The following is a 26,443-nucleotide window of genomic DNA, read 5'->3' on the forward strand; positions in this document are numbered from 1 at the left end:
TGATATGTATGTGCATTCGTCATTGTATACGCACCTACCTTCATACACTTGTGTGGGCAGTAATAAACCAGCTTTGATCCGGAACGGTTGTTTTTATTAAATACCTCAGTGGCGACGAGGAGCAGTTCAAAGTACCCTACTTTCAAATTATCATGGCTTTTCAAGTGAACATTAGCCCTTTTGATCATAAATGTGATGATTGGACTATTTTCAACGGACGTTTGAAGCAGTTATTTAAAGTTAATAAGATAACGGAAAGTGAACAAAGTGCAGTTCTTCTAACCTATCTTTCGGAGGAGTCATTTCGCTTGGCGCGTAACCTCGCGTACCCGAGTGAGCTTGAAACGTTGGCTTACAAAGATGTGGTTTTATTACTCGACAAACACTTCGCCCCAAGTAAACCATCGTATGCTGACAAGGCGAAATTCTACTCGGCTACAAGAAGTCCAGGCGAAAAGTTGAACGAATGGGCGGCGCGGCTTAGAGGGTTGGCCGCAAATTGCAACTTTTTGACTGCCTTGGACACAATATTGCTGGATCGATTTGTTCTGGGCTTGGGCATAGGGCCTGAGCGGGACAAGCTTTTCGAGCAGGACCCAGCCACGTTGACCTTGTCAAAGGCGATAGACTTGGCGGAGCAGGCGGGCGGCGCGCGGCTCGCGAGGAGTGTGGGCGCAGGGTTGAGCGACATGCCTCTGAAGGAGGAGGCACTGTACTACGGCAGCAGAGGAGGCCAGGCCGGCGGGTCTGGCGAGCACCGGCGCCACGCGGCGCGGGCCCCCGGGCGCGGCGACCACGCGCACGCGCACGGGGACGTCAGCGGTGTATCTCGTTGTGCGGTATGTGGCATGAAAAATCATGCAACCGAAAAGTGTCGTTTCAAATCGTACAAGTGCCAAGGATGTGGGCTAAAAGGCCATTTAAAAAAAATGTGCAAAAATAAAGTGCGGTTAAATAATATTGCAGATGAATCTGTGCCGACGGCAAGTGATCTGAGTAACAGTGACTCGGAATGCGAGGAATGTAAATTATTTAATTTACGGTATGTACATCATAAACCATTGTTAGTATCTGTTTGTATTAATTCGGTTACATTAGATATGGAGCTAGATTCGGGGTCGGGAATGTCAGTTATGTCTGAGAAGTTATATCTCGAGCGATTTTCAAGGCTACCTATAAAAAAGTGTAATATTAGAATGTGTTTGTATGATGGGCATAAAATAACACCACTAGGTTTTCTAGAAGTGAGGGTTACATACAATGGACAAGATAAACTGATTAAATTTTTTGTAATCAAGAATGGGGGCCCTCCATTGTTAGGCCGAGATTTCATGTCTGAATTTGGTGTTGTGCTCACCTCCTTGAATCATAATAGTGTGATACCATTATCTACAGATGTCGACGGTTTATTAAATTCATTCAGCGCCTTATGGGAAGACGAGCTGGGTAAATTTAATCAATTTAAGGTAGACCTACACATGAAAGAAGGTTCAATTCCAAAATTTTTCAAGCCTCGACCGTTGCCTTTCGCGTTGAAAGATAAAGTGGAATCGGAATTGAAAAGACTAGTAGATAATGGTATACTGATACCGTTAAGGTACTCCAAATACGGTACTCCTATAGTGCCAGTGGTAAAATCCAACGGGGAGATAAGAATATGCGGCGATTTCGCATTAACTATCAATAACGATTTGTATATAGATAAATACCCACTGCCTCGAATTGAGGAAATATTCGCTATACTGGGAGGTGGGCAACAATACACAAAACTTGATTTAAAACAAGCCTATAGCCAACTGGAGCTGTCCGAGGACTCTCAGGAGCTCACCACGATCAGTACAACGAAAGGGTTGTATAAATATTCGCGCCTAGTGTACGGGCTGGCCAACGCGCCGGCGATATTCCAACGTACCATAGAATCTGTCCTCGCGGGCATCGACGGGGTTTGCGTTTTCATCGACGATATCGCAGTCACGGGGCCAACAAGGCAAATTCATTTAGAACGGCTCGAATTGGTATTAAAAAGGTTACAGGAGGCCGGTCTTAAGTTGAAAAAGAATAAGTGCGAATTTTTCCAGGACAGTATAACGTACTTGGGCTATGTAATAGATAAATACGGCTTACATAAGTGTCCAACAAAAGTACAGGCCGTTATTAATGCTCCAAAACCTAAAGATGTCACCGAAGTTAAGAGGTTTCTAGGAATGGTAAATTATTACCGTACCTTTATACCTAATGCATCAATGGTGTTGAGCCCGCTGCATGAGTTGCTGCGGGCCGGCGCGGCCTGGGAGTGGGGCGCGCGACAACAACAAGCGTTCGAGTTAGCTAAACGAGAGTTAGCATCAGATAGGGTGTTAGCTCATTTCGATCCGGAGGCGCAGGTGCTACTGTCGGTAGACGCAGGGCCGGAAGGGCTCGGGGCCGTGTTGTCACAGCTCTGTAAGGACGGAGTAGAACGACCTTTGGCCTTTGGTTCTAGGTCTTTGTCATCTAATGAAAGAAATTACAGCCAAATACAAAAAGAGGCTACGGCAATAATATTCGGCATTAAACGTTTTCATCAGTACTTGTACGGTAGACAGGAACCTTTTATTTTAAAAACCGATCACAAGCCGTTGTTATCGATATTCGGCAAGAAAAACGGCATTTCGGTGATGGCAGCATCTCGACTGCAACGGTACGCAGTATTCCTGTCTGCATACAATTATACGATACAATACATCTCAAGCGAAAATAATAGTGTAGCTGATTACTTTTCACGAGCTCCAATTTCCGGTTCGGAAATGAAAAATAAAGACGAAGTTAGTGACTTACGATTTATTCAATTATTTAACGTAAACGTTGCGCCAGTTACGTTCTCGGCAATTCAGAAAGCAACGGAGTCCGACTCGGTCTTAAAAACAGTGTGTAGGTATATGAAATTAGGTTGGCCGAGGAAAATAAACTGTAATTTAATTAGACCCTATTTTCATTGTAAATCTGAATTGGAGATAGTGCAGGGATGTTTATTGCGCGGGCACCGGGTTGTTGTACCTTCAGAACATAGGAATCAATTATTGAACGAATTGCACAAAGGTCACATGGGCATGGTTAAGACAAAAGCCTTAGCTAGGGCAAAAATGTGGTGGCCGGGCATTGACACCGACATCGAACAGCTGATCAGCGCGTGCGCCTCGTGCTGTGCGCTGCGCCCCGCCCCCCCGCGCGCCCCGCCGGCGCCCTGGCCGCGACCCGCCGCTCCCTGGGAGCGAATTCATATAGACTATATGACAGTTACGCAAAAGAACTATCTGATCGTGGTGGACGCCTACAGTAAATGGGTAGAATGTATATTAATGGATAATAGCACTAGTAGTAATGCCTTAATAGTTAAATTAAAATACCTATTCACAACTTTTGGCCTGCCAAAAATAATCGTATCAGATAACGATGTTAAAATAAATTCTGATGAATTTAAGGCATTTTGCAAAAACAATGGGGTGGAGCACGTAACATCACCGATATACCACCCGTGCAGTAACGGTTTAGCTGAAAATTCAGTAAAAACATGCAAGAAAATGATCAAATCAATTATAATAAACAATATTGTAAATTCTAAGACCTTGAATGAAAAACTGAATGATTATTTGTTTGAATTTCGAAACACAATGCACTGTACAACCGGTTACACGCCGGCCTATTTAATGTTTGGGCGAAATTTGCGAACTAAACTCGACCTTATTCTACCACCGAATAAGGTGGAATCTTCTGTAAGTCAGGAACCGAATAAACATATTTGTAAGCGTAGTTTTAATATTGGTGATTTAGTTTGGGCTAGATGGTTCATCAACAGAAAGCCAATGTGGTGTAAGGGAGTAATCAAAGACAGGCTTGGTAACAGAATGTTTTCTGTATATTTCATTGATTTCAACGAGTGTGAAAGACGGCATATTGATCAGCTGATTAAACGTTCCAACGGTGAACTTGCACCTGTTACTGAGTCCCCGCACTCTCACCAGCAACTATCTTACCCAACTGGAACATCATTCTTCCCAAGTGGAAATAGATCGGAGACTATTTTAGAGGTAGAAAATAATAGTAGGGAGGAGGAAGGACAGCCCGAGCACATTGTGACGTCGAGCGCAGAGCCGAGCGTGCCCGATAGCGGGACCAGCGCCGCGGTGACGTCACCGCCGGCTGGGGCACCGGCGGCTGTTGACAATGAGCTCGCGCCCACTGAGCCTGAATCCTATTCAAGTAGATTAAGACCTAGAAATAAGATTGTTAATTATAAGATTTAATTGTTTAATTGATAGTTGTAGAAAGTTCTTTAGATGTACCTAAACAAACTTATTTTCCTTGTCCTCCAGGTTTTCGAAATAAGGCCGTAGGAGATGATATGTATGTGCATTCGTCATTGTATACGCACCTACCTTCATACACTTGTGTGGGCAGTAATAAACCAGCTTTGATCCGGAACGGTTGTTTTTATTAAATACCTCAGTATCACTATACAGTATCACTAGAAAGAAAGAAAGAAAGAAAGAAATAGTTTATTCGCCTTCAAGAATACACAACATGGAAAATCACATAACAATACAAATTAGGTAGGTACACAGCTTATACATTAAATAAATAAACAATATTTTATGGTTGCCAATCTCCATGTCGTGCACAGTGATAGCGAAATGGTTCAGACTCAGCATGTGCTACATATATAAGTGTGTATATATATATAGCGCTGATAATTCTGCCAGAACCAGTTCTTAAAGGGTACCTATGTGGCGTATACATATATTACAAGTAGGTCTATTCTAAGTGCATGCTCCATAATTAGCATATAACATTTTATTAATTTTAACTGATCTTTAAATACGTTGTAAAAATATATAGGAAGAAAGAATAAATGTGTCTGTTAAACTGTGAAATAAATGGTATATAGTATATAACAGTGCATAAACAAATGCTTACTCATATGTACCCATGTAAATAACTATGCTTGTGAGTACTCTGTTATTTATGTATAGTTGTAAGGCCAGCTGAAAGATAGGAAATATGTAATGTATAATGAAATGTGTGTGTGTGTGTGTGTTTGTGTGTATGTCTGCGTGCGTGTGTGTGTGTGTGTGATATATATAACTGCTTATTACTGATTTTGTTTTTGCCTATTTAGTAAAAACATTTTATACCGACTCCTAAATGATGAGACGGATTTGAGATCACGGATTGGTGGCGGAAGATTATTGTAAATCTTGCAAGCTAAATATTTGAAGCTACGTCGGTATGAAACTGACTTATGAGCGGGGGTAAGCATCAGATAATTGGAACCTCTAGTATTGATAGAATGGTGATTGCGTGACCAATCGATTTTTTTGTACAAGTAATCCGGAGTCTGATACTTTACAATACCAAATAGCATTGTAGCAAGATGCAACCTCTGCCTAGCAGCTATCTTAAGTAAATTTGATTTATTCAGGAACGGTGTTACATGTGCACGTGGACGAATACAAAAACAGAAGCGGGCGCAGGCGTTCTGAACTCGTTGCAACAATTTTAAAGTTTTCTTAAGTAGGCAGGGACCATAAACCGTGTCAGCATAGTTCAGCTTAGAGAGGACCAGTGACTCACAAAGCTGTATACGCAGTTCCTCATTTATGTATGGTCTTATTCTGTACAAAACCCTAAGTCTGAAAAAGCAGTTTCTTACCACATCCAAAACGTGTTTCTCAAAAGTCAGACCGCTGTCAAAAACCAGACCAAGATTACGCGCCTCAGTAACCTGTTCAATAGACCCTCCATCCATTACTATACAGTATCACTATACAGTATCACTATACAGTATCACTATACAGTATCACTATACAGTATCACTATACAGTATCACTATACAGTATCACTATACAGTATCACTATACAGTATCACTATACAGTATAAGTAATAGAGTAATATTAATATGTCACTGTCACTGGCCTGTCTTTCCTGTGAGGTAGAGGGCGACCCACGCTACGTTTGCCTTTTCGCGATCTCCACTTAAAAACTCGTCTAAGTACACCATCAGTCATAGGTTCTTTGGCAGATGAAGCCGCCGCATCAGCTTACAAATATTAATAGGTTTTTACGTCTATATAAGCTACTACAAGTGTCAAGAGTCCACATTTCTACAAGATACACTTCATCGTCGTCAGTATAGGCCGAAGAGAATGTAGGACAAAAATGTGTTAGACTCCCACCGCTCCCACCCCCTGCTGGCTAAATGGTTGGTTAAAAAAACACGTTTTTTTTAGGTACTATACCTACCTTCGTCACCGGAGAAGTCTTCATGCACTGCTTGCTCCAAACCCTTAGGGTGGTAGTAACCACGGCTGCCACTGCATCTTTTATTTCGTGGTCGAAAACGCAACAAAAACATAAAAAACATAAAAACTCAGGTAAACGGTGTCTTAACGTGTGCCCAGTGTGCACGAACGTTCCAAGCCAAGATTGGCTATATAAGTCACTTGAGGGCACACCAGCGGAACCCTCAGCAACTATAAAACACGGAGTTTGAACGCAGTCGCCATGGCCGAATACGGTGGCCTGAGTAAGAGAATACCTACATAATGATGAGATTAAAAGGAAAACTATCTCTAGTAAGGAGACTTGTACGGAACCCTCAGTGCGCGAGCCCAACTCGCACTTGGCCGGATTTTTTCTCTGTGGCGGCCAACGTTTTTGAGCTCAGAATAATAACATAGAATAACTTTACGCATGCTTTAAGCTCTATAGGAAACTCATCGCCATGGCAACGCAATATCGGTATATATTTGCTTGTCAACAATGCTCTCCGGTTGTCATAGAAACCATCAACCCATCAACTGCATTATTTACCAATTTTTACTTATTTGCTTTCTTGTTTATTAAGCGTTATTTTGTAGTAATATTTTAGATAGAAGCTCTCAAGATGGAGGAAGAAGATGAGGAAACCTTCGGGGAGCTGATGGCGGTGGCCTCGGAGACCACGGAGGCTGAGAAGGAATATGATCAGGTTAGTGCCAGTGGCTCTCATATCTTGCTTGCTTAATCAGCTCCACTCTTGGTGGCTCTACCTGTCTCAGATCTAAGGTCCAGAGATGTGGACTGTACTAGTAACTGTCTGGCGCACCCTGGGCATGAAGCGACTTAGAACTAATGTAATGGCTGGAATATCTTTTCACTATGGTGACAAAAACTAGTCTAGCCCTAGTGGTAGGTACTAACATTACAAACGTGAAAATTTATGATTATGGATAGATTGGGATAGACGGATGTTTGTCTTTGTTACTATCTACAGCTGGTATTTTTTTTAATAAAATTTGGCACATACGAATCTTTTACAACACCCCAATTTAACAAATTGGCTATATTTTATTCCGGAATTCCCTTGAAAGAATCTTTTAAGACTTCAGCCTACCCTACATACATTACGTCCTCAACATTCCTCAGATCCTAGAGGCTCTGCGCGAGGACGATGCCCTCAAGCACATTGCGGACGTGGTCACCAAGCTGTACGACTGCTACTACCAGAAGAAGGGCGAGAATAAGAAGCAGGCGCAGGAGCTGGAGGCTATTCAGGTATGGAGACAGTAAGACATTGTATTGTGATTACAAAACACGGCATCACATCAAAGCATATCGTGACATGGTGATACGGATGGCGGATGGTGTACCAGTGATGCCGACTGTGGCGCCGAGGGTCCCGAAGTCCGATTCCCGGACAGCGTAGATATTCCAAAATGTTTATGTAGTGTCGTTATCTTCAATCCGCCAACCATATCCTGCAGAGGTCATTACAGATACCTACTGTTTTTCATGCGGAACATTGAGATTTTAGCTTGAAGTCATTCAATAGGCAATAATTTCATATTTCAGGCTCGGATGGATAGGTTTGACGACACGGTCACCGACTACCAGGCTGAGATCAGCGAGCTGAACAAGACCATCGCCGGCCTGCGCGCTGACGTCGGTAAGAGGACGTTTTACCTTCTCAATTAAAAAGTAAATTAATATTCAAAGAGGTTTCCAGTCGAATTACAGACAGTTTCCGGAAAGCTCTTTAAAGTGATCAATAAGATAAACTTACACTCTACGAGTAGCATCCGAACAGTCACTTGCGTCCATGCATACTCTTTCTTATCGTGTTTCAGATAACGCTAAAGTTTGTATAGAGGTTTTTTTAAGTTCTCTTTTACGTAAAAACTACTGAATAGATATGCATGGCATTTGTTAAGTATATAGGAAGCTGATTCCTTGGATTAACACATACGCTAGTTTTTATCCCGAAATTTCCACGGGAAAAACATTCAAAGCGAAGCGAGACTCGCGGGCTACAGCAATTCTATAATTATCATAATTGATAATGAATGGAACTGTGTGATGATGAATGAATGGTGCACGAATAATACCATTATCACTACATAGTAATATAACTCAAGTCTTCCCCACAGAGGATGCTCGTACACTAGCAGATGCGATGCACGCGCGTGAGCTGGCCGGCGTGGAGAGCCTCGAGACCATGAGGAAGCTGGTCACACGGCTGGAGAAGGAACTGGATGCCAGGAGACGCGCGGGGGATGATGATGTGTGAGTAAGGAAGGGTTGTGGTTGTAGATGATCATTGTTTTAAGGGACAGTAGGGTGTTATGGAGTTGTGAGAGGCATATGGAGAGGAGTGGAGAGCCTCGAGACCATGAGGAAGCTCGTCACTAGGCTGGAGAAGGAGCTGGATGCCAGGAGACGCGCCGGGGATGATGATGTGTGAGTAAGCAAGGGTTGTGGTTGAAGATGCTCATTATTTTAAGGGACAGTAGGGTGTTATGGAGTTGTCAGAGGTGTATGGAGAGGAGTGGAGAGCCTCGAGACCATGAGGAAGCTGGTCACCAGGCTGGAGAAGGAGCTGGACGCGAGGAGACGCGCGGGGGATGATGATGTGTGAGTAAGGAAGGGTTGTGTGTGTAGATGCTCATTGTTTTAAGGGTCAGTAGGGTGTTATGGAGTTGTGAGAGGCATATGGAGAGGAGTGGAAAGCCTCAAGACCACGAGGAAGCTGGTCTCCAGGCGGGAGAAGGAGCTCGCGGGAGATGATGTGTAACTAGAGAGCCGTTGGCAATGCTTCTTGTTTGGAGAGACAGTAAGATGTGAGAGGCATATGTCCAGGAGTGGAGAGCCTCGAGACCATGAGGAAGCTGGTCACCAGGCTGGAAAAGGAGGGGCTGTGTATGCGTGCTCTTTGTTTGAGAATCAGAGACGCACGGGGGATGACGATGTGTGAGTAAGGAAGAGTTGTGGTTATAGGTAGATGCTCGTTGTTTGAAGAGACAGTAAGGTGTTATGGAGTTCTAAAAGGCTTAAGTACAGGAGTGGAAAGCTTGGAGACCATGAGGAAGCTGGTCACCAGGAACAGTGGCGGGCTGGTGATTACGATTGTGTGAGTAAGAAAGAGTTGTGGCTTTGGTGGCTCCATAGAGAGTAGTTATGGTGTTAGTTATGGACATGTTAGGGAGAGACCTTACGGCACCCAAGAGTGAAGAGGTGTTTTATGTATCTGTTCACTATCCATTAAACAACGTGAAGACGTCATTGTATCCGGCATTATGTCCACTAACCCAGCCCCTTTAAACCGTCAACAGCGGCGCAACATCAGCAGTGAAAGAGAAGGAGAGGTTCGAGAAGGAGATAACCCGGCTGCAGAGCGAGCTGGACGCGGCGGCGCGGCGGCTAGAGAGCGCGGTGGAGTACCAGCGCGAGCTGGAGGGCCGCGCGCAGGAGGCCGCTGAGAAGGAAGCTGCGCAAGAGGACAAACTAGAGGTGAGGGAAGCAGTATCGGAAGTTTTCAGAAGTAAGCAGTGTCGGTTGTGCATTTGTTATCAAATCAAATCAAATCAATTCAAAATCATTTATTGACACCATGTAACACGGGTAGGTATACAATAAATGAAAAGTAGATAGGTAGTAGTGGAGTAGATAATAGAATTAGTTAGGTAGGTTGGTTTACAGAGTAAAATAGAAGCAGTAAGAAGGTAACTTTGTATGTTTCTTACTGTCTTTCTGTATAAAAAAGAATCAAATAATTGATGGCGTGATGGTGGCGATATTTAGTGTTAAACTACTAGGAACGAGGCTAGAGGACACAAATACCTGTAGTAGAGTTAGCACATCAGTAGGCAAAGTAACTAGAGAAAGAGAAGGAGATAGCCCGATGAAATTAGAGATAGAGATAGAAAGTTCGTTCGAGAAGGAGGTCACCCGGCTGCAGAGCGAGCTGGACGCGGCGGCGCGGCGGCTGGAGAGCGCGGTGGAGTACCAGCGCGAGCTGGAGGCCCGCGCGCAGGAGGCCGCTGAGAAGGAGGCTTTACAGGAGGATAAACTTGAGGTGAGAGAAGTAACTAAACATGCAGTCATGTGCAACGGTTGGAAGTTTTCTGAAGTTATATCATTGCGGAAGTGGTAGCAGTAAGTATTTTAAAAAAGGAACAGATTGCTCATGGCGTGATTTCTGGAATGAGTGTACATAACTACTAGAAACAAGGCAAATGGACACATTAAAAAGGCTTCATCAAACCAACCTACAGAAGAAGCAGCACACCAAGGCTTCATTAAACCAACCTTTAGGAGAATTAGCACAGCAGTAGGCAAGGTAAGATAATATAAACTAGAGATAGAGGCGGAGGTGGGCCGGCTGCAGAGCGAGCTGGACGCGGCGGCGCGGCGGCTGGAGAGCGCCGTGGAGTACCAGCGCGAGCTGGAGGGCCGCGCGCAGGAGGCCGCCGAGAAGGAAGCTTTACAAGAGGACAAACTAGAGGTGAGAGTAGCAGTATCGGAAGTTTTCAGTATCGGTTGAATGGTAAGTAGTTACTTTTAAAAAAGAAACAAGTTATTGATAGCGTAATGGTGGTGTAATGGTGGCGGTAGTATAGTAAGTGTATAAACTAGTAAAACCAAGGCAAAAGGACACATTGAATAGTCTTCATCAAACCAACCTTTAGGAGAAGCAGCGAAGCAGTAGGCAGAAAACCTATTAGGTACCTTCTTGGGACACTATCTGTTAAATAATTATGATAAATGATTCCACAGGAATATGAAAACAACGCGGTGCGGACGAACAGAGTGCTGGAACATACGAAAGGAGAGGTCAATGAACTCAAAGCCGAGATTGAGGCTCGCGGGAAAACCATCGGAATGCTCAATGAAAAGGTATCCCTTTAAATATTTACTTTATGAAGCATTATTTACTATTGACCGAGTTTTTTGTAGTATTTACTTCCTGTGTGATCTTCTTGATCCGAGTTTTGATCAGGAACCTTCACTATTTTAAAAAGTACTTACACTGAAGGTTATCAATTTTCTCCGAGTTCTTCATCATCAGATTTATTAAACCACCACTGTCCTTCCAGAGCAATCAGCTACTAAAAAACTGATCTTGCTTATCCTTTCAACTTGGAGACAAACCCTTGTGCTATCACACAGTAATAAGAACTACTTTAGTCATCTATGCCGCTTGTACATTTGTTAGTTCCCAATTAAATGTTGGTAAAACACCTACAACAGCAGTCACCGTAACACTTTATACCTTGACAGCTAGCCAAATCGGAAAAGCAGCTAGAACGCCGCGACAAGCAACTGCACGAGATTCAGTCGAAGGTGGTCCAAGCGACGCAGGAGCAGCAGGCGGCGCTGGCGAGGGCGTCCCACGCTCGGGAACAACTTGAGAGACAGGCCAAGGAGTGTGAGAAGTCTAAGAAGACGCTTGGTGATGTTAGCAAGGAGTTGAAGGTATGTGTATTTCTTTTGGAAAAACCAAAACTATGGATGGTGTGACATCGTTGTTGGCCAATCGAAGTCAGCTGCTAGACATGTCTCCAAGGCTACTGGATGCGTCCAGAAGTGCATTACATCCAATATTTCATAACCAGCTTTCTATAGCTAGATAGCTACCCTTTTTAACACCCTGCATAATGATGATGATGATGATGATGATTGGTCCGACCGATTTCGGCCATGGCGACCACTTCGACCCCTAGTTCTGTTGGCGCGCGTGCGCCCTAAAATGGCTTATATGTATAGCCGATTTTTGCGGCGAACGGTTCTACCTTTTTTGGCATAAGATTTTTTTGCCTAATCTCGTATTGCATAGTAACGTTTGGTCAAAGTCTCGTTACGCCGAAAATCGTATGGCATAAATCTCGTTTAGTAAAAAGTTATTTCGCATAACATTGTTTAGCCTAATAATGGTATGGCCAAATCTTGAAAAGCCTAATAATGCTATGGCATAGGTTTATACAAAGTAATAATATTCGTTTGGCTTTAACTTTGACGGAGCGTCTCCCTACATAGCGCAAACTGGTGCCTTGTATTGTTTCCGCTGTTTGGAAAACGCTCCGCTCCGCTTCGCTGCGCTCCGCTTTGGTTTTGATGAACATGTGCACCTAACACGCTCCTCCTCGGTTTGCTCGTCGTCGCACCTATTTTTAGGTTTCGATCTCATGGGGTTTGTAATAATTATATTGGTCGTTAACTTTCGATTTTTTGATCATACAATACCATGATTTTCGGGATGTAGGAGAAAAATACCACAATTTGTACATTTACTACATACTTAATATATTATTTATTAAGGTAACATTAGGAGAAACAAGAATATACATAGGTATAGACGTGAACATAAATTTGAGCAAACGAAACTTAGGTGTTTAAAGATTATGCCTAAAGAGTTTTAGACGAAACGAGCCTTATGCCACATAAGTCTTGGCAAAGTGATGGTTCGGCCAAAAAAGTTTAGACCATACGAGTTATGCGAAATGAGTTTTGGTCAATAAAGATTATGCCAGATGAGCGGAACCCGCGGCGAACCCCCTTGCACAATGTATATTGTATTTTTTTCAGATCTCAATAGACGACAACAACAGACAGCGGACGGAGATTGCGAAGTTGAACAAGAACTTCGCGACACAAGTGAAGAAGTACCAGCTGCTGGAACAAGCTAAGGCCACTTCTGATGCGGAGAGGTAAGATTCATTTTAGTTAATAGAATAAGTTAGCTAAGCTAACTATTTACTAAGCTAGTAGGTGTAAACTCGTAGGAATACAATCTTTTTTGCAATCATCAAAAAACTCATTCTGGTTTTCTTATTACAGTCAGCAAAAATAAAGAGATTTTTACAAAAAAAAAAAAAACTTTCTAATTGATGCTCCTGCTAAAGGGCTCAAGAGTCCTATCCATCCACTCAACTTCTGTCTTCCATCTATGTTTATTTCCTTCCTTCAGGGACCGTCTCCGCCAGCAGATCACGGTGATGGAGCGCGAGATCATGATGAGCAAGAAGCAAGCCGAGAGCGACAAGAGAGAGATAGAGAACCAGCAGAGAGAGAAGGATATACTGAATAACAACATGCAGAAGATGCAGAGTGAGTGATGTTAGAGTAAATAAAGTTAGGTTTATGATCGGATTCAGACTTACATGAAATTAAGCTAGATACAGATAGGTACCACAGATGTTTCGCGATATCGCCTATCTTATACCTACAATTAATATTTCATATACGTGTAAGTGGGTACCTACCTGGGCACCTTTTTGGGGTTACAGTAATTTTATAGTTACGTAGTTGTTTTATAAATTACTTTTGTAAAATAACAACTAAATGTAAAAGGTTAGACATACATAAGAACCTAGTTAAGTAAGAATAGGTACATGAAATCTTGGCAAGCGATAGTAATTGTATAGTTTACAAGATAATCTTAACACAATCTCAACAGGAAAACAAATACCGGGGTTACTTTGCAAATAGCTATAGCTTGGCAAGTTGCTTGGCGACCCTCCTTGCGGGGTGAAAGACGCGGAGGGGACGAGGTACCCAAGACGACAGCGGGTAGCGGGAGGGTAGCGGGGAAGGGCAACGCGTGCACTGCATGTCATTGTTACGGCAGTCTCGGCCGCGCAGCCGAGGCGGCCACATGTCTTATATAGTCTGTCATAATTTGAGTGCGACCCACATGAGATCATTGATCCTGAGACCATTAGTCTTAGGATGAGTGTTGAGGCCTTTTTAATATTATCATTATATTATTATTAGGTATCTATAATTCGTCAACAAAATAACGTTAAAAACAACAAATCGTATAATGTCTCAATATAGGGGCTTCTTGTACAACAGCGTACCGGATCAGTCATGCTACACGGCTAAAGGTTGGTACTGCACAGTCAGATACGAAAAAGTAAACAACAAAGACGAAGAGTCCATATGACAGTGCGTCAGTTGTCAGTTCTTGTAACTAGGAAAGCAATCAAAATTTATGTGATTTAATGAAAGTAATTAATGAGCAAAACACAGAGAAAAATTACAAAATTGATGAAATTTTGAAAGAAAATGGTCATATCGTGCTTCGCCTACCCCCATACCACCTGGAATTAAATCCTATTGAACTTGTGTGGCGGTACGTGAAAGGCGAGCTCGCAAGAACGTCGATTGACTCTAACTTAGATAAAGAGATAAAAGACTTAGAGTTGCTTTTCTCTATTTATTCGCCTGAAAAGTGGAGAAATTGTGACGACCATAAAAAATTAAGACGAATATTTTAAATCTGATAGAGTATTTGACGATGTATTGGACAGGTATGTTATTGTTTATTTATAATTTAATGTAAATTAAACATAAAATATTATAGGTGTACACTGAACTAATAAGACTGGCGTACTCTAGTACATTATACTTCAAAGTAGGTATATGTATAATGTTTTTTGGTTTTTGTCTTAGATTTATAATTGAAGTTAATTAAAACGATGATGAAGATGAGGATGACGAGTATGACGACGACGATGAACAAGTTCAAACAGAGAGTGAACATGAAAGTTACATGGAAATTGATTTATAAAATAAAACACTTTTACATATATAAATTCAAATTGGTAGATATTCTGAAGGTAAACATCCAAATTTTAATGCTGTCAAACTATAAATTTTAAGCTAAATATGACATTTACGGGAACACTCATAGAATAAAATTTTACTTACGTCAGAAATAGTTACAAGCTATCGCGAGATTAATCCGGGCACACTTTTCTACGTGTGTAGCATGTCGTGCTACCTCGCCCCCGCCACTTCTTTCACCCCGCAAGGAGGGTCGCCAAGTAACTTGCCACATTATAGTACCTACTTAGCATAGCTCTACCTATGATGCCTATATCCATCAGTGATACATAATGTACCGTCTTGTGTGTAGTGTAGGCACAGAGAGTGACGCAGTGTAGAACAAATTGCCGCGCACACTTCATTACGAACTCCTCATTAAACAATGATTAATTGTGCATAGAAAAGGTAATGTACCAAACAGTTTAGGTATTGCGAAACGAACAGTTAGGTTCAATATTTAATTATATTTCCCCAGTGACTAAAGGAACTTATTAATTTCCATGTAGGTGTTATCCTCATGGTTATTCCGAGACCAGTCGACAGTTTTTGACACAACTGGGTCAAGTTTTCCTCGTCATTTCCAGATTTTTCAATGCCAGGAAATAACGTTTACTTAGCTTCTCTAGATCGCCTAATTTAAATTACATCCTTTAATAAATCAAACGGTACAATGGCATTCTTCGTCGGACTCACAATAGAGAGGCCTATTACGATGGTAATGGCTCAAGCTGGACAAATTACAGCTATTTGCGTGATTACTGAAACAATTAATTGTCTCAATGAACCGATTTCATACAAAATAAAGAGTGAGAAAATATGAATTTCATAATCGATCTGAACGATATTTACATCCATTATGAATGAAAACACTGTTGTGTACATAAATTTAGTAGTACAATCGACTATTATTGATGAGACGGTTATTAAATACTTATTAGGAACGTGGGACGGTTGATCGTGCTCGAGTTACTCGACACTTCTCGATTATTATTCGAACTGGAGTGATCCATCGATAACGGTGATTATGAAGGGCTAACTTTGTAGGGTTTTTTCCGCTTGTTTGTGTCGTTTTAAAAGGTTTGAGCGTGTGAAAGCTACGAGAGAAATGCCATTATAGCATTGCGTCGCTGTAACGCCTTATTCAAGTATGGTTTAGAGAGTACCTATCGTATCGACAACGACATCTAATATCCCTCATATTCGATGATTATATAAATTATGGGTTATGAGTTATGACCATCGACCGTACAGTAGATCGCAAGTCTGAAAAATTTTGACCGTGTCTGGTTTTCGCTGTCATTATTGCCAATAAACTATTCTATACTCAACTAATTAGTAGGTATTTGTTTTCTTCCCACGTGGATTGGACCTTATTCATCCAAATTCATCATCAACTTTTAGCCGGTGCGGTTTTCGGTGTCATAATTATCAATACTGTACAGTATTGATAATTATACACTGTGCGATAGGATATCATTTAATTATGGATATAAACATATTCTTCCAACTTCCAACTTAACATCTAAAAACTCATTTCCCCCACACAGCGGAAGCCCAGGAGAACCTCCAGTCACTCCATCTGCAGCAGCAGCGGCGGAAGCAGCTGGAGCACGAGCTGGAACTGCTGCAGGCGCAGATCAACAAGCAGAGGATCGCCGCGAGGCAGATGGAGAAGGAGAAGGATAGGTGAGTGGCTATTGTGGTCTTACACACAAGTACGATATGACATCGAGTTGTGCCGCTCTCTCGCTCTTTGCCACTGAACACCTGCGAGTGGGTCGTATCGTGTTTGTGTGTGTTACTCTCTATGAAGCAGCAGCGCCGGATGCAGCTGGAGCACGAGCTGTCAACAAGCAGAGGATCTGCGCGAGGCAGATGCAGAAGGAAAAGGACAGGTGAACGGCTGTTTCAGGGCTCCCACATATGCACCGGGTATGATGTGTACTCTCTCGCTCTCTCCAATTGGACGCCTGCGAGTGGGAAAGCCCAAGAGAACCTCCAGTCACTATCCCTCCAGCAGCAGCGGCGGAAGCAGCTGGAGCACGAGCTAGAGCTGCTGCAGGCGCAGATCAACAAGCAGAGGATCGCCGCGAGGCAGATGGAGATGGAGAAGGACAGGTGAGCTGTTTCAGAGGTCCTACACATGAAGACAATATCATCATCACCCATTCGCTGAACGGTGGCGAGTGGTTAGAAGTTTCACAAAGTGACGTCAGACGCATCGAGTCTTGGCCTCCAAAACTTCCAATACAAGATGAAAGAGGGGCCTGCTTTATAAGATCCTGATCGGATGATCCTCTTTTGTACGCTCTTGCTGATTAGACTGATTAGTAAATACCACCTTGCTATGGAGAGAGCCTATGTACTATGGTATCGTTGAGGGATCACATCAGAAGTGCGGTAATCCATGGAGGACGTAGGTTACTGACAGTGTATATCTGAGACCCCTTAACATTTGGAGTCCTCGCGTTATTCTTCTTAAGTTTCATTGCAACCAGTAACCCTTCTTTTTATTTACAGGATGCTGGAAGAAACCATCGCACTTAACGAGAAGGTCGATGATGTAACAGGTATGAATCAAAATAACTATAACTATAGCATACTTTCTTATTTATGGATATTGGTGTGCCATTTGCAAAGCCTGTAATGGACCACTGCCGAACATCGGGTCTCCTCCAAAACTATCTCCACGCTTGGTAGACAGATGGAAATATCAGCACAAAATTACAGACCTGTGCACAAATATCTTTCTTTCCAAAAATATCTGTCCGGCCGGAGATCGAACCCAAGACCTTCCGAAGCATAACATTGAGAGTTACTAACCACTACACCTTCCGGTCGTCTGACACCTCGCCTTAACTCCACAACAGACGAGGTGCGTCTGCGCATGGCCGACATCGTGGACCTCAAGAAAGCTCTCCGTGAAGAGGAGACCCGAACGAGGCAGCTGTCCGCCTCGCTGGAGACCGCTAGAGCTGACAAGAACATGTTGCACAAGAACTACACGGAGGCCAACACGGAGCTGACGGACGTGAAGCTCAAGATGAAGGTAAGTGAGTAAGGAATGGATAGATGGGTAGAGTAGAATGGGGCATGACATGAGTTTATCTAGATTAGTTCAGATTCAGTCCCTTCTGTTATTAGTCTAAGTGTGTGGTAGGATAGTGCGTGATGGTATTGAACAGTATGTAAAGTTTAGAACGCAACGCTACGTATATCACACGAAGGTTTGAACGTGCCGCAACTAGGCACATGTTGGTCGTTTAGTTTGGTAATGGAATCCGAAGAGGCTGGATGCTACTCTTGCTTCACTACAAAGATACAGAGAGCTGCAGCGCCAAACACGATCTATCTTTTTGCATTATATTATGTACCCATTACACAGCAGCAATGCTAAACTTCGTAGGTAATGAAAATAGCCCCAGGTATTCACGGTTGTTTGCACAAAACTCCCCATATTTTAATATTTAAATTGACACATCACCTCTTCCCCCAGATGCTAGCCTACCAGATCGAGCAGCTAAAAGAAGACATCAGCGGCAAAGAAGTCGGGCTCCGCTCCACCGAGGCCTCTCTCTCGAAGTGCAACAAGCGCGTGGAGGCTCTCAGGGTGGAGGTGCAGGGAGGGGTCGCCAGGCTCGCTGATGCGAAGGCCGAGAATACTGCGTTAAGGCAGGAAGAGGGAAGGTTGAATAGGATTATACAGGTTGGTTGTGGGGAACGAGAAGTATACGATACCTAAACTGTAATATTTTATTATGCCAATTTTCGTGCCATGAATCATGCGTTTTGCCTTGGTTGAAACAATGCTCCTCTTCAAAGTTTACATTGAAGCATAGTCTAGCCTTCTTAGGTCTTTGAAATTGTTGCTAGTCTTCAGCGTAAAATGAAGAGTTCTTTATTGTCCGAATTTTTTATTTTACGTATTACTGCAAATATGGTTAAATAAAAATTACTTATAGGTACTTAGATCATTGGCATCGGTTGCCGACAGTCTATTTCAGAGATCGAAACACGCCTTTCTGAATGTAGAAAGTAAGTCCTCAAGTACCTATAGTTGTACCGTGCAGATTTCTTACGACAACTACCTTCAATTATTCCCACCTTCCTCCATAACTCAGGAAGGCGACACAGCCAGAGCGAAGCTTTCCAAAGAACTTGAAGGTCTCCTGAACGAGCGAGACATCATCGGCGCTCAGCTCGTGCGGAGAAACGACGAGATCGCACTGCTGTACGAGAAGATCAGGATATTGGAGGTCACTCTGCATAGAGGTACACAGGTGGATTTTGTGGCCCCGTTTTATAACCAAGTAACCTTTTGTTAAGTAGTAGAATACTAATGTAAAATGGGTTCTGCCAAGGAGCGCCAAAACTCTCTTCTCAGCGTTAATCATCGAACCACTACCAGCTCTTAGTGGGCTAGTCGTTTCACCTTATTGCCTGTGCATTGACTAAAAACTGTAAAACTCCTCTGGCCCCATGGTTACAGTTCATTTCCAGCAGAATATGTTAGGTTCATCTTGAGTGAGAGGATTGGCCAGTCAGATTAGAGAGTCAGACTAGACTGGACCGAACGAATAATAATAGAAATTAAGAAGCAATATCTTAGGAAGACTCATTTGAAACCCATTATCATCAGCCCTTCATTATCTACTGAGCGCCACATACTCTTTTCCTCCTCATCCGCCACTTGTCTAAGGTTGTCAACAGCCCATGATTATGTAATGATCAACTTTCAAGGCGAGCGTCAGTACGAGCAGCGCGTGGAAGACATACGACTGCTGCGGCTGGAGGTGCTGCGGCTGCGGAAGGAGAAGAACCTGCTCGCCAGAGGCATAGAGAACATGACCGACTTGCGGCTAGAGGTAACATACCTGCTTATACTGCGATTCACGACATTTCACGTAACCAAACATGTCGACCACAGACTGAGATTTGCGTAGAAACTGCAAGTGTAGGTACTTTTTGATTAAAAAGTAAAGTCAAAGTGAAGTAAAACTTCCCTAGGGAAAGAATTAAGTATAATTTAGTATAGCAGCGCATGTACCTGAAACCACCAAAGGGCCCACTTTTCATTGACTCATGACCGCTAGTAGTAGGTATATAATACTTAGGTACGCTTTATTTATCAAAAAACACACAATATGGTCACAGTGTATGCCATCATAAAAATTAAATGCACAAGCATTGAAGTAGAAAAAAAGAAAAGAAATATTTTTTTCTACTTCCATGTGCACAAGTAAATTTTCTATAACATTTTACTCTTTTATTTTTATCTGTCAGTCGAAAATTATCTGTCCGGAAGTTGTTTTATATTCGTCAAGCTTGTCGTCTTGCATTTTGATGTCGCATGGATGCAATTTCTGTCTGGCGAGTTGTTGAAATGATGTGAATGACTTACACGTGTCTCCGACGACATTAATTTCATGCAGAAAATAAATTAAGCAGAGTGTTTTAATATTATTTCCTACTTCCTAATTTAATTATGATAAACGTGGATTTATTTACTTAATTCCCGCATTAATCGTCTTTACGAATTCTGAATTAAAGATGGCTTCATAATTCATAAGGGACCTGTGGGTCATATATTTAGCTCTTTTATCCTCAGTGAAATGCTTTCAATCCTCTTTAACAAATTATTTCAAACAATGGTGTAATTTTTTTGTTGAAAAGAATTTTAGTGTGGATTATATTAACTAAACAGCCATACTGGACCCGGAGTATGTTTCATAGAAAAATTCTTGTTCACGTCCCGTCCGAATAGAAAGTCGTCCTGTATGCAGCAACCTTAACTTAAATTTGCCAAATCCTACTAATCTTTTACCTACCTAGGCCATTGCCATTAAAAAACACATAACTTTATATAAAACAGCTTTTACACGAGACCTCCGCTTGTCTCAGCACTAGTTATGTTGCATGTGCAGCCTGTCTGTAGCCTATGACACTGTCCAAGGTGCAATCTTTCTCGCCGAAATTCGTCAACCGGCTACCGTTGAGAAAAGGTTTTACGTATCTATTAGAAGAGTACTTAACCTATATATGTACCAATCATGGAATAGAATTAAATACAACATAATATACGACACTATAGATGAAAGATGTAACGCTTTCACGCCAAAAGTGGCTGAACAGATTTAGATGTTTTATCTATACCTATACCTACATGTACAAAGCTGTCAGCTGACACCGAAGCGAAGCAAAGCTTTAGGAAAAACTTATTTATAATATTCCAAGAGAGTATGTAGGTACTATAATATGCTTTATTTAGAACATTTGATACACAGCCCCTCCTCCCCGCAGGTGTTCAACCTGGAGCGCGAGCTGGGCCGCGAGCGGCTGCGCGTGCGGGCCCTGGAGGAAGCCCTGGAGACGCCCATCAACGTGCACCGCTGGCGCAAGCTGGGCGGCAGCGACCCCGCGCACGTGCAGCTCACGCAGAAACTGCACATGATACAGAAGTAGGTCCAATGTGACACTGTTGCTCTGTGTAGTAGGTGCAACGTGCGACGGTTGCTCTGTGGGGGGTCGATCCACTGTCTACTTATATTGTTACTGTTACTCTGGGAGGAAGCCCTGGAGACGCCCATCAACGTGCACCGCTGGCGGAAGCTAGCTGGCAGCGACCCCGCCCACGTGCAGCTCACGCAGAAACTGCACATGATACAGAAGTAGGTCCAATGTGTGACGGATGGTCTGTGAAGTAGGTCCAATGTGTCACTATTGCTCTGTGGAGTAATTCCAACGTATGACGGTTGCTCTGTGAGGGGTCGATCCACTGTCTACTTATATTGTTATTGTAACTCTGGGAAGAAGCCCTGGAGACGCCCATCAACGTGCACCGCTGGAGGAAACTAGCTGGCAGCGACCCCGCCCACGTGCAGCTCACGCAGAAACTGCACATGATACAGAAGTAAGTCCAAATGACATGATTGGCATGGTTGCTCTGTGATGTAGGTCCAATGTGACACGTTGCTTCGTGGAGTAGGTATAATGTGTGAAGGTGGGGACACATTATCGGACGGGCCTTACGGACGCGGTTGTCAGCCGCGACTGATAAGTGTGCTCGGTTTTTTGGGACGTGGCTTGCAGACGCGTTTCTATGCCTATTCCACAAAGAACCGTTGACGAAGAAACATGTCTAGTAGGTAGTTAAAGTAAGTCCTGGAGGAGGCCCTGAGATGCCCATCAACGTGCACCGCTGGCGGAAGCTGGCTGGCAGCGACCCCGCCCACGTGCAGCTCACGCAGAAACTGCACATGATACAGAAGTAGGTTCACTGCATACACTGTTACCCTGTTAGGGAACTTAGTCCCTCAACCTGCATCGATATTAAGGATTTCTCAGTGATCATAATGATATTAGGACATGTTTGCAATCATCAAAACTTATGAGGTTTTTGTAAACGCCCATCAATGTATTAACTTGGAGCCACACTATCTCTAGTATAGATTAAAATGTTAACCAAAGATAATTAGGCTGTCAATAAAGAGCCATTAACAATATTTGTTCACAGGAAAGTGCTATCGCAAAGTGAGATGCTGGTACAGAAAGACCGGCAGCTGAAACAAACTGAAAACCTGTACTCAGCCGTGAAGGACATGCTGGCTCTGCAGCCGAGCCCTGAAATTCAGGTTTGATATGATGTTACAGCGAATTTAGTTACGAGGTAGGAAACAACCGGTAGGTAAATTACATCTAGACATAGAATAGTTACTAAATAATTAAAGAGTTTAATTTAGGCTGCTAGTCATAGAATAGATAAACATAATTCGTAGTTAGTAATAATTATGGTAATCACTATTTTAGTCTGCTACCTAGATACGCAAAAAACGGTTCATTTTTGAAATATTTATAAAGGGGACCTCCTCTTTACTATCTTATTAATGGCTAATAGAAATAAAAACTAATAGGTATTTAACACGGTAATGTATCACTCTAGACAAGATAATTAGGCACGCTACGATCGTGATCTATCTATATTTCAGAAACCGGTTACATGAGAGCAACCTCAGATGCCTATCACGTCCGTTCGAAGCTCCATTAAGTCTACACTTTAATTTATAAAGAATATTGTGTGCCTAGGTATCTAGCTAGATCTAGGTCATAGGACTCATCGCACCAACTTATTTTATTATATCATAAAACTGATTGCCTACTAGGCAAAACAACTTATACATAAATACCTACAGTTCTCCCATATTAATAATGCGCATACCAATCTTCGCAAACTGTCGTTTTCCCGGAAACACCCGAATCATTAAATCGTAAGAGCCTTAAACAATGCACTTGGATTTTGCACCTTGTTTGAAAGAATTAGTAGTCAATATCATGTGTGCATAATCGAAAACAATTCGGGCTGTCGGCGGCTGTCACCAATCAGTCAAAGGTCCTCGTTCTCTTGTCAGCCAGTTCTGTGAAATTATATGTATAGAGCTGTTATTACACATCGTTCTTGGTTTTATTTTCAAATGTGAATTTAATTTCAACTTAAATCAAATTATTGTTGATGACGCCTTATTATGAAACAAATTAAAGAATAAAATATGTGTCACATTGATAGACTTCACTTTGTAAATAAAGCCACACCCAAAAGACTAACCCCCTTATTCATAGAAAAGTTAAAGAACGTTTTAACTAATAAACTGTTTTGTCCCTCTCCGACAAAGAACAATTTGTTCTTTGACAGAGAGGGACAAAACAGTTTATTAGTTAAAACGTCTTGTAACTTTTCTATGAATAAGGGGGTAAGTTTGTAATTGTAATATTAATGTGAAATTATCAGAGCTGTAAATACTTTTGAACTGAGATTTTAAATTTTAATGTAAACCTGTGTTTGAAATCCATTTCTCCTTATAATATAAACCTTGTGTTATTCAAACCTTCTTTCATCCATCTTTACATCAGCTTCAGTAAGACACTTGAAAAGTACTGTAACATTTTCGAAGTAAATTTTAATATTATGGAATATTATGAATTATCGAATCAAATTTCGTTACTGATAAATCAATTATCTGTTGTAGCACCAATTACATAATTCTACAAAAATTTCATGAAGAAAATGCACTTAACCACTCTAAATACATAATAGTTTTCTAACGCTCGGGAATACGACCGTTGCCGAACAATGACGGAGATTTCTATGTGCATTATCAATTTTGGGGAACTGTACTTAGTTATTATTATTAGGTAGGTTAACTGGGGTGGTATGTAGTAGGTAGACTACACCAAATAACTGACCTCGATAATACCAAATAAGTATATTAGCCTAACAAACTGTACCAATAAACTATGTGAGCCACTCCTTTTCCTGAATTTTAAAATAAATAAATGCTAATTGCTAATGTTAGCTAAACATGTAATCTTCGGCACAATATACATATTTTTGTAATGTATGTAAATAATTAAGTAAATACCTAAGTAAACTTAATTAAGTATGTATAAAGTTATGCCCCCTATTTATGGCTGTAAAATAGAGGTAGTAATTTAACGACCAATAAACTGAATATCGATAGATAAATATAATGAAACCTACTAATTTAAACGTGTTTATAATTTGATTGCTTTTATGTCGATAAATTGAAATCTAATTACAAATCTAGACTTATTTAAATACCTACATAATGATTCCTTTGACGAATAGATAAAGTAGGGTTTCCAAACGAGGAAATTGACGACTACGTATCTCTCGTTATTTCTGGACCTACCTGTCTACACGAATAAAGTAACAGTTACAGTATTGAAACTTAATTAATGGATCTGAGGTAGGTAGTAAAGGGTCTAATAATATATATAGTAGATTAGGTATCCATCAATCTTTTCCATCCTGCCTATGGTATTAGACTATTAGATATGACTGGTACTTATGAGGTAAAGGAAATCAGGAGCTCACTTTTACATCCTGTATGTAGTTGTAGGTATTTCCGTAAGAACAGAGCATATTTAACTAACTTGCAATTTAATAACGTATGAAAGAGTCGAATATCTGGTCGAATAATAAGATAGTCCTCGCCTTGATTTAAATCGGTAATTTAATATCAGATAATTGCTGCTCAAAAGTAAGCCTATCTAAGTAACTGCGCTTTTATTCGTCAAAAAATCTATTAGTGAATATATTCACTACTTGTTAAGTATATGGTATAATGTCTAGGTCTTTGGTTTAGCACGTGCCGAAAAAATCAAGGCCGGTCTAAGGTAAATACCTAGACACAGCCAGTGAGGTAAACCGGTGCAGTGGCAGTTGGTATAGTTGCAGGTGGTTTGTTCAAAATTAAGATGCAGTCATAAAAATGGTAGCATAGCTAATCCTAGTTTTTTGGCATATTGACCTCCTAGGTAAAAGCTTAACATGCTCATGCTCATACGAGCATGTATAATTTATATTATACTTACAGGTTTGCAATAAGGTAAACCGAAACGGGGTGTCTCTGTGAGGCATTCTGAACAACTTTTGGTAATTTGTACCTACAGGGTGTAAGTTGATATTTTACTCATCTGGGATGTAGTTACTGGCATTGGATTCATTCAACTAAGTTTTTTATTTTCAGCAAACATTGAATCGTACACAGAGGGCGCTGTCACAGAGAACCGGGAAAATGAAGTGTCTTATAGCGGGTGAGAAATGATTCCATTGGAACGTGTACAACCTACCTACATCAAAATAGCGGGTGTAGGTACCTACTAAAGTAGATAAGCTTTAATATGTTGCATTTATTTGTTACCTCATGTACCTTTGTGTAGCTCTCCTGAAATTCTGTGAACCTTCACCCTTCCAATGATATTTAGGCACCAAAATTATTACCTATGTGCTATAGGTACCCGTCATCTTTGTACTGCTGCGACGGTTTGCGCAAAAACAAGAAGAAAATCTTCGCTTTTTTCGGTAGTCGTCTACTTTGTATGTACAGGCTATGGCTTCTATTGCCTTTTACTTACATATCTTTTCCCAGAACTGAACATGCGTGAGCGGCAGGTGTCCGACCTACGTCTGGACATGGAGAGAGTGAACTCGGACTTGACCAGCTACAAGCAGAAGTATTACGAGCTGAAGAGGGCCCTCGACGCTGACGAGGCACGGAGACTGAAGGTGCCTTCTCCCCAGGGAACCAGGAGCCCGCAGAGCAACATCATGACCACTATCTGCAAAGGCGACTAGGCTACACGGACAGTAAGTATGTAATAGGTAGTTTGTTTTTTGTTAAATCTATATTTAGTTTTTGGCGGTCGTTGACAGCCGTGTCGAGAAATGAGACTGGATTTTTGTACCTACAATTCTAGTGCTTATTTTTAAATACTACTAGTACTTATGTAACGGTTTTTAACGAGTCCTTGGTAGAAACGTGTCTGGCTGGTCTAAAGTAGTTTATACTTACATCGAATTGGGCAGGATCATAAAATATAGGCAGCCCCCCTCTATTCACTAACTTTTAGGCAGTTGGAAACCAGTGCTAGAGGAATCAAATGAACGCCAAATGTTACGTCAAAGACAAAAACATTTCAAAAATTAATATTTTCTATGGAAGCATTTTGTTTCCTCAGTAA

General features: G+C 41.7%; 2 protein-coding genes across 4 annotated transcripts; both read left to right on the forward strand.

The window, feature by feature from the left end:
- LOC125490624 lies at positions 1–4,461 on the forward strand. The gene is made up of 2 exons (XM_048630449.1): positions 1–1,042; positions 4,353–4,461. The coding sequence occupies exons 1-2, from the start codon at positions 153–155 to the stop codon at positions 4,363–4,365; spliced, it is 903 nt and encodes a 300-aa protein (XP_048486406.1). The 5' UTR covers positions 1–152; the 3' UTR covers positions 4,366–4,461.
- Positions 4,462–6,813: 2,352 nt separating this feature from the next.
- Positions 6,814–26,301, forward strand: LOC105388864 (cilia- and flagella-associated protein 58). 3 transcript variants are annotated; one of them, XM_048630443.1, is made up of 19 exons: positions 6,814–7,007; positions 7,445–7,573; positions 7,871–7,964; positions 8,446–8,581; positions 9,628–9,805; positions 11,072–11,191; positions 11,576–11,770; positions 12,881–13,002; positions 13,263–13,402; positions 16,453–16,591; positions 17,426–17,475; positions 17,776–17,954; positions 18,402–18,611; positions 19,027–19,177; positions 19,646–19,770; positions 21,206–21,363; positions 22,419–22,536; positions 25,450–25,516; positions 25,852–26,301. In XM_048630443.1, exons 1-19 carry the CDS (start codon positions 6,924–6,926, stop codon positions 26,055–26,057), a joined length of 2,601 nt encoding a protein of 866 aa, XP_048486400.1. In that variant the 5' UTR covers positions 6,814–6,923; the 3' UTR covers positions 26,058–26,301. The 3 variants fall into 3 exon arrangements, with proteins under 3 accessions (XP_048486400.1, XP_048486401.1, XP_048486402.1); XM_048630444.1 differs by lacking the exons at positions 6,814–7,007; positions 7,445–7,573; positions 7,871–7,964; positions 8,446–8,581 and adding an exon at positions 8,673–8,755; XM_048630445.1 differs by lacking the exons at positions 6,814–7,007; positions 7,445–7,573; positions 7,871–7,964; positions 8,446–8,581 and adding an exon at positions 8,847–8,929.
- The last annotated feature ends 142 nt before the right edge of the window (positions 26,302–26,443 follow it).

The sequence above is a fragment of the Plutella xylostella genome, chromosome 26, assembly GCF_932276165.1.
Source record: "Plutella xylostella chromosome 26, ilPluXylo3.1, whole genome shotgun sequence".
In the NCBI taxonomy this organism is placed as follows: Eukaryota; Metazoa; Arthropoda; class Insecta; order Lepidoptera; family Plutellidae; genus Plutella; species Plutella xylostella.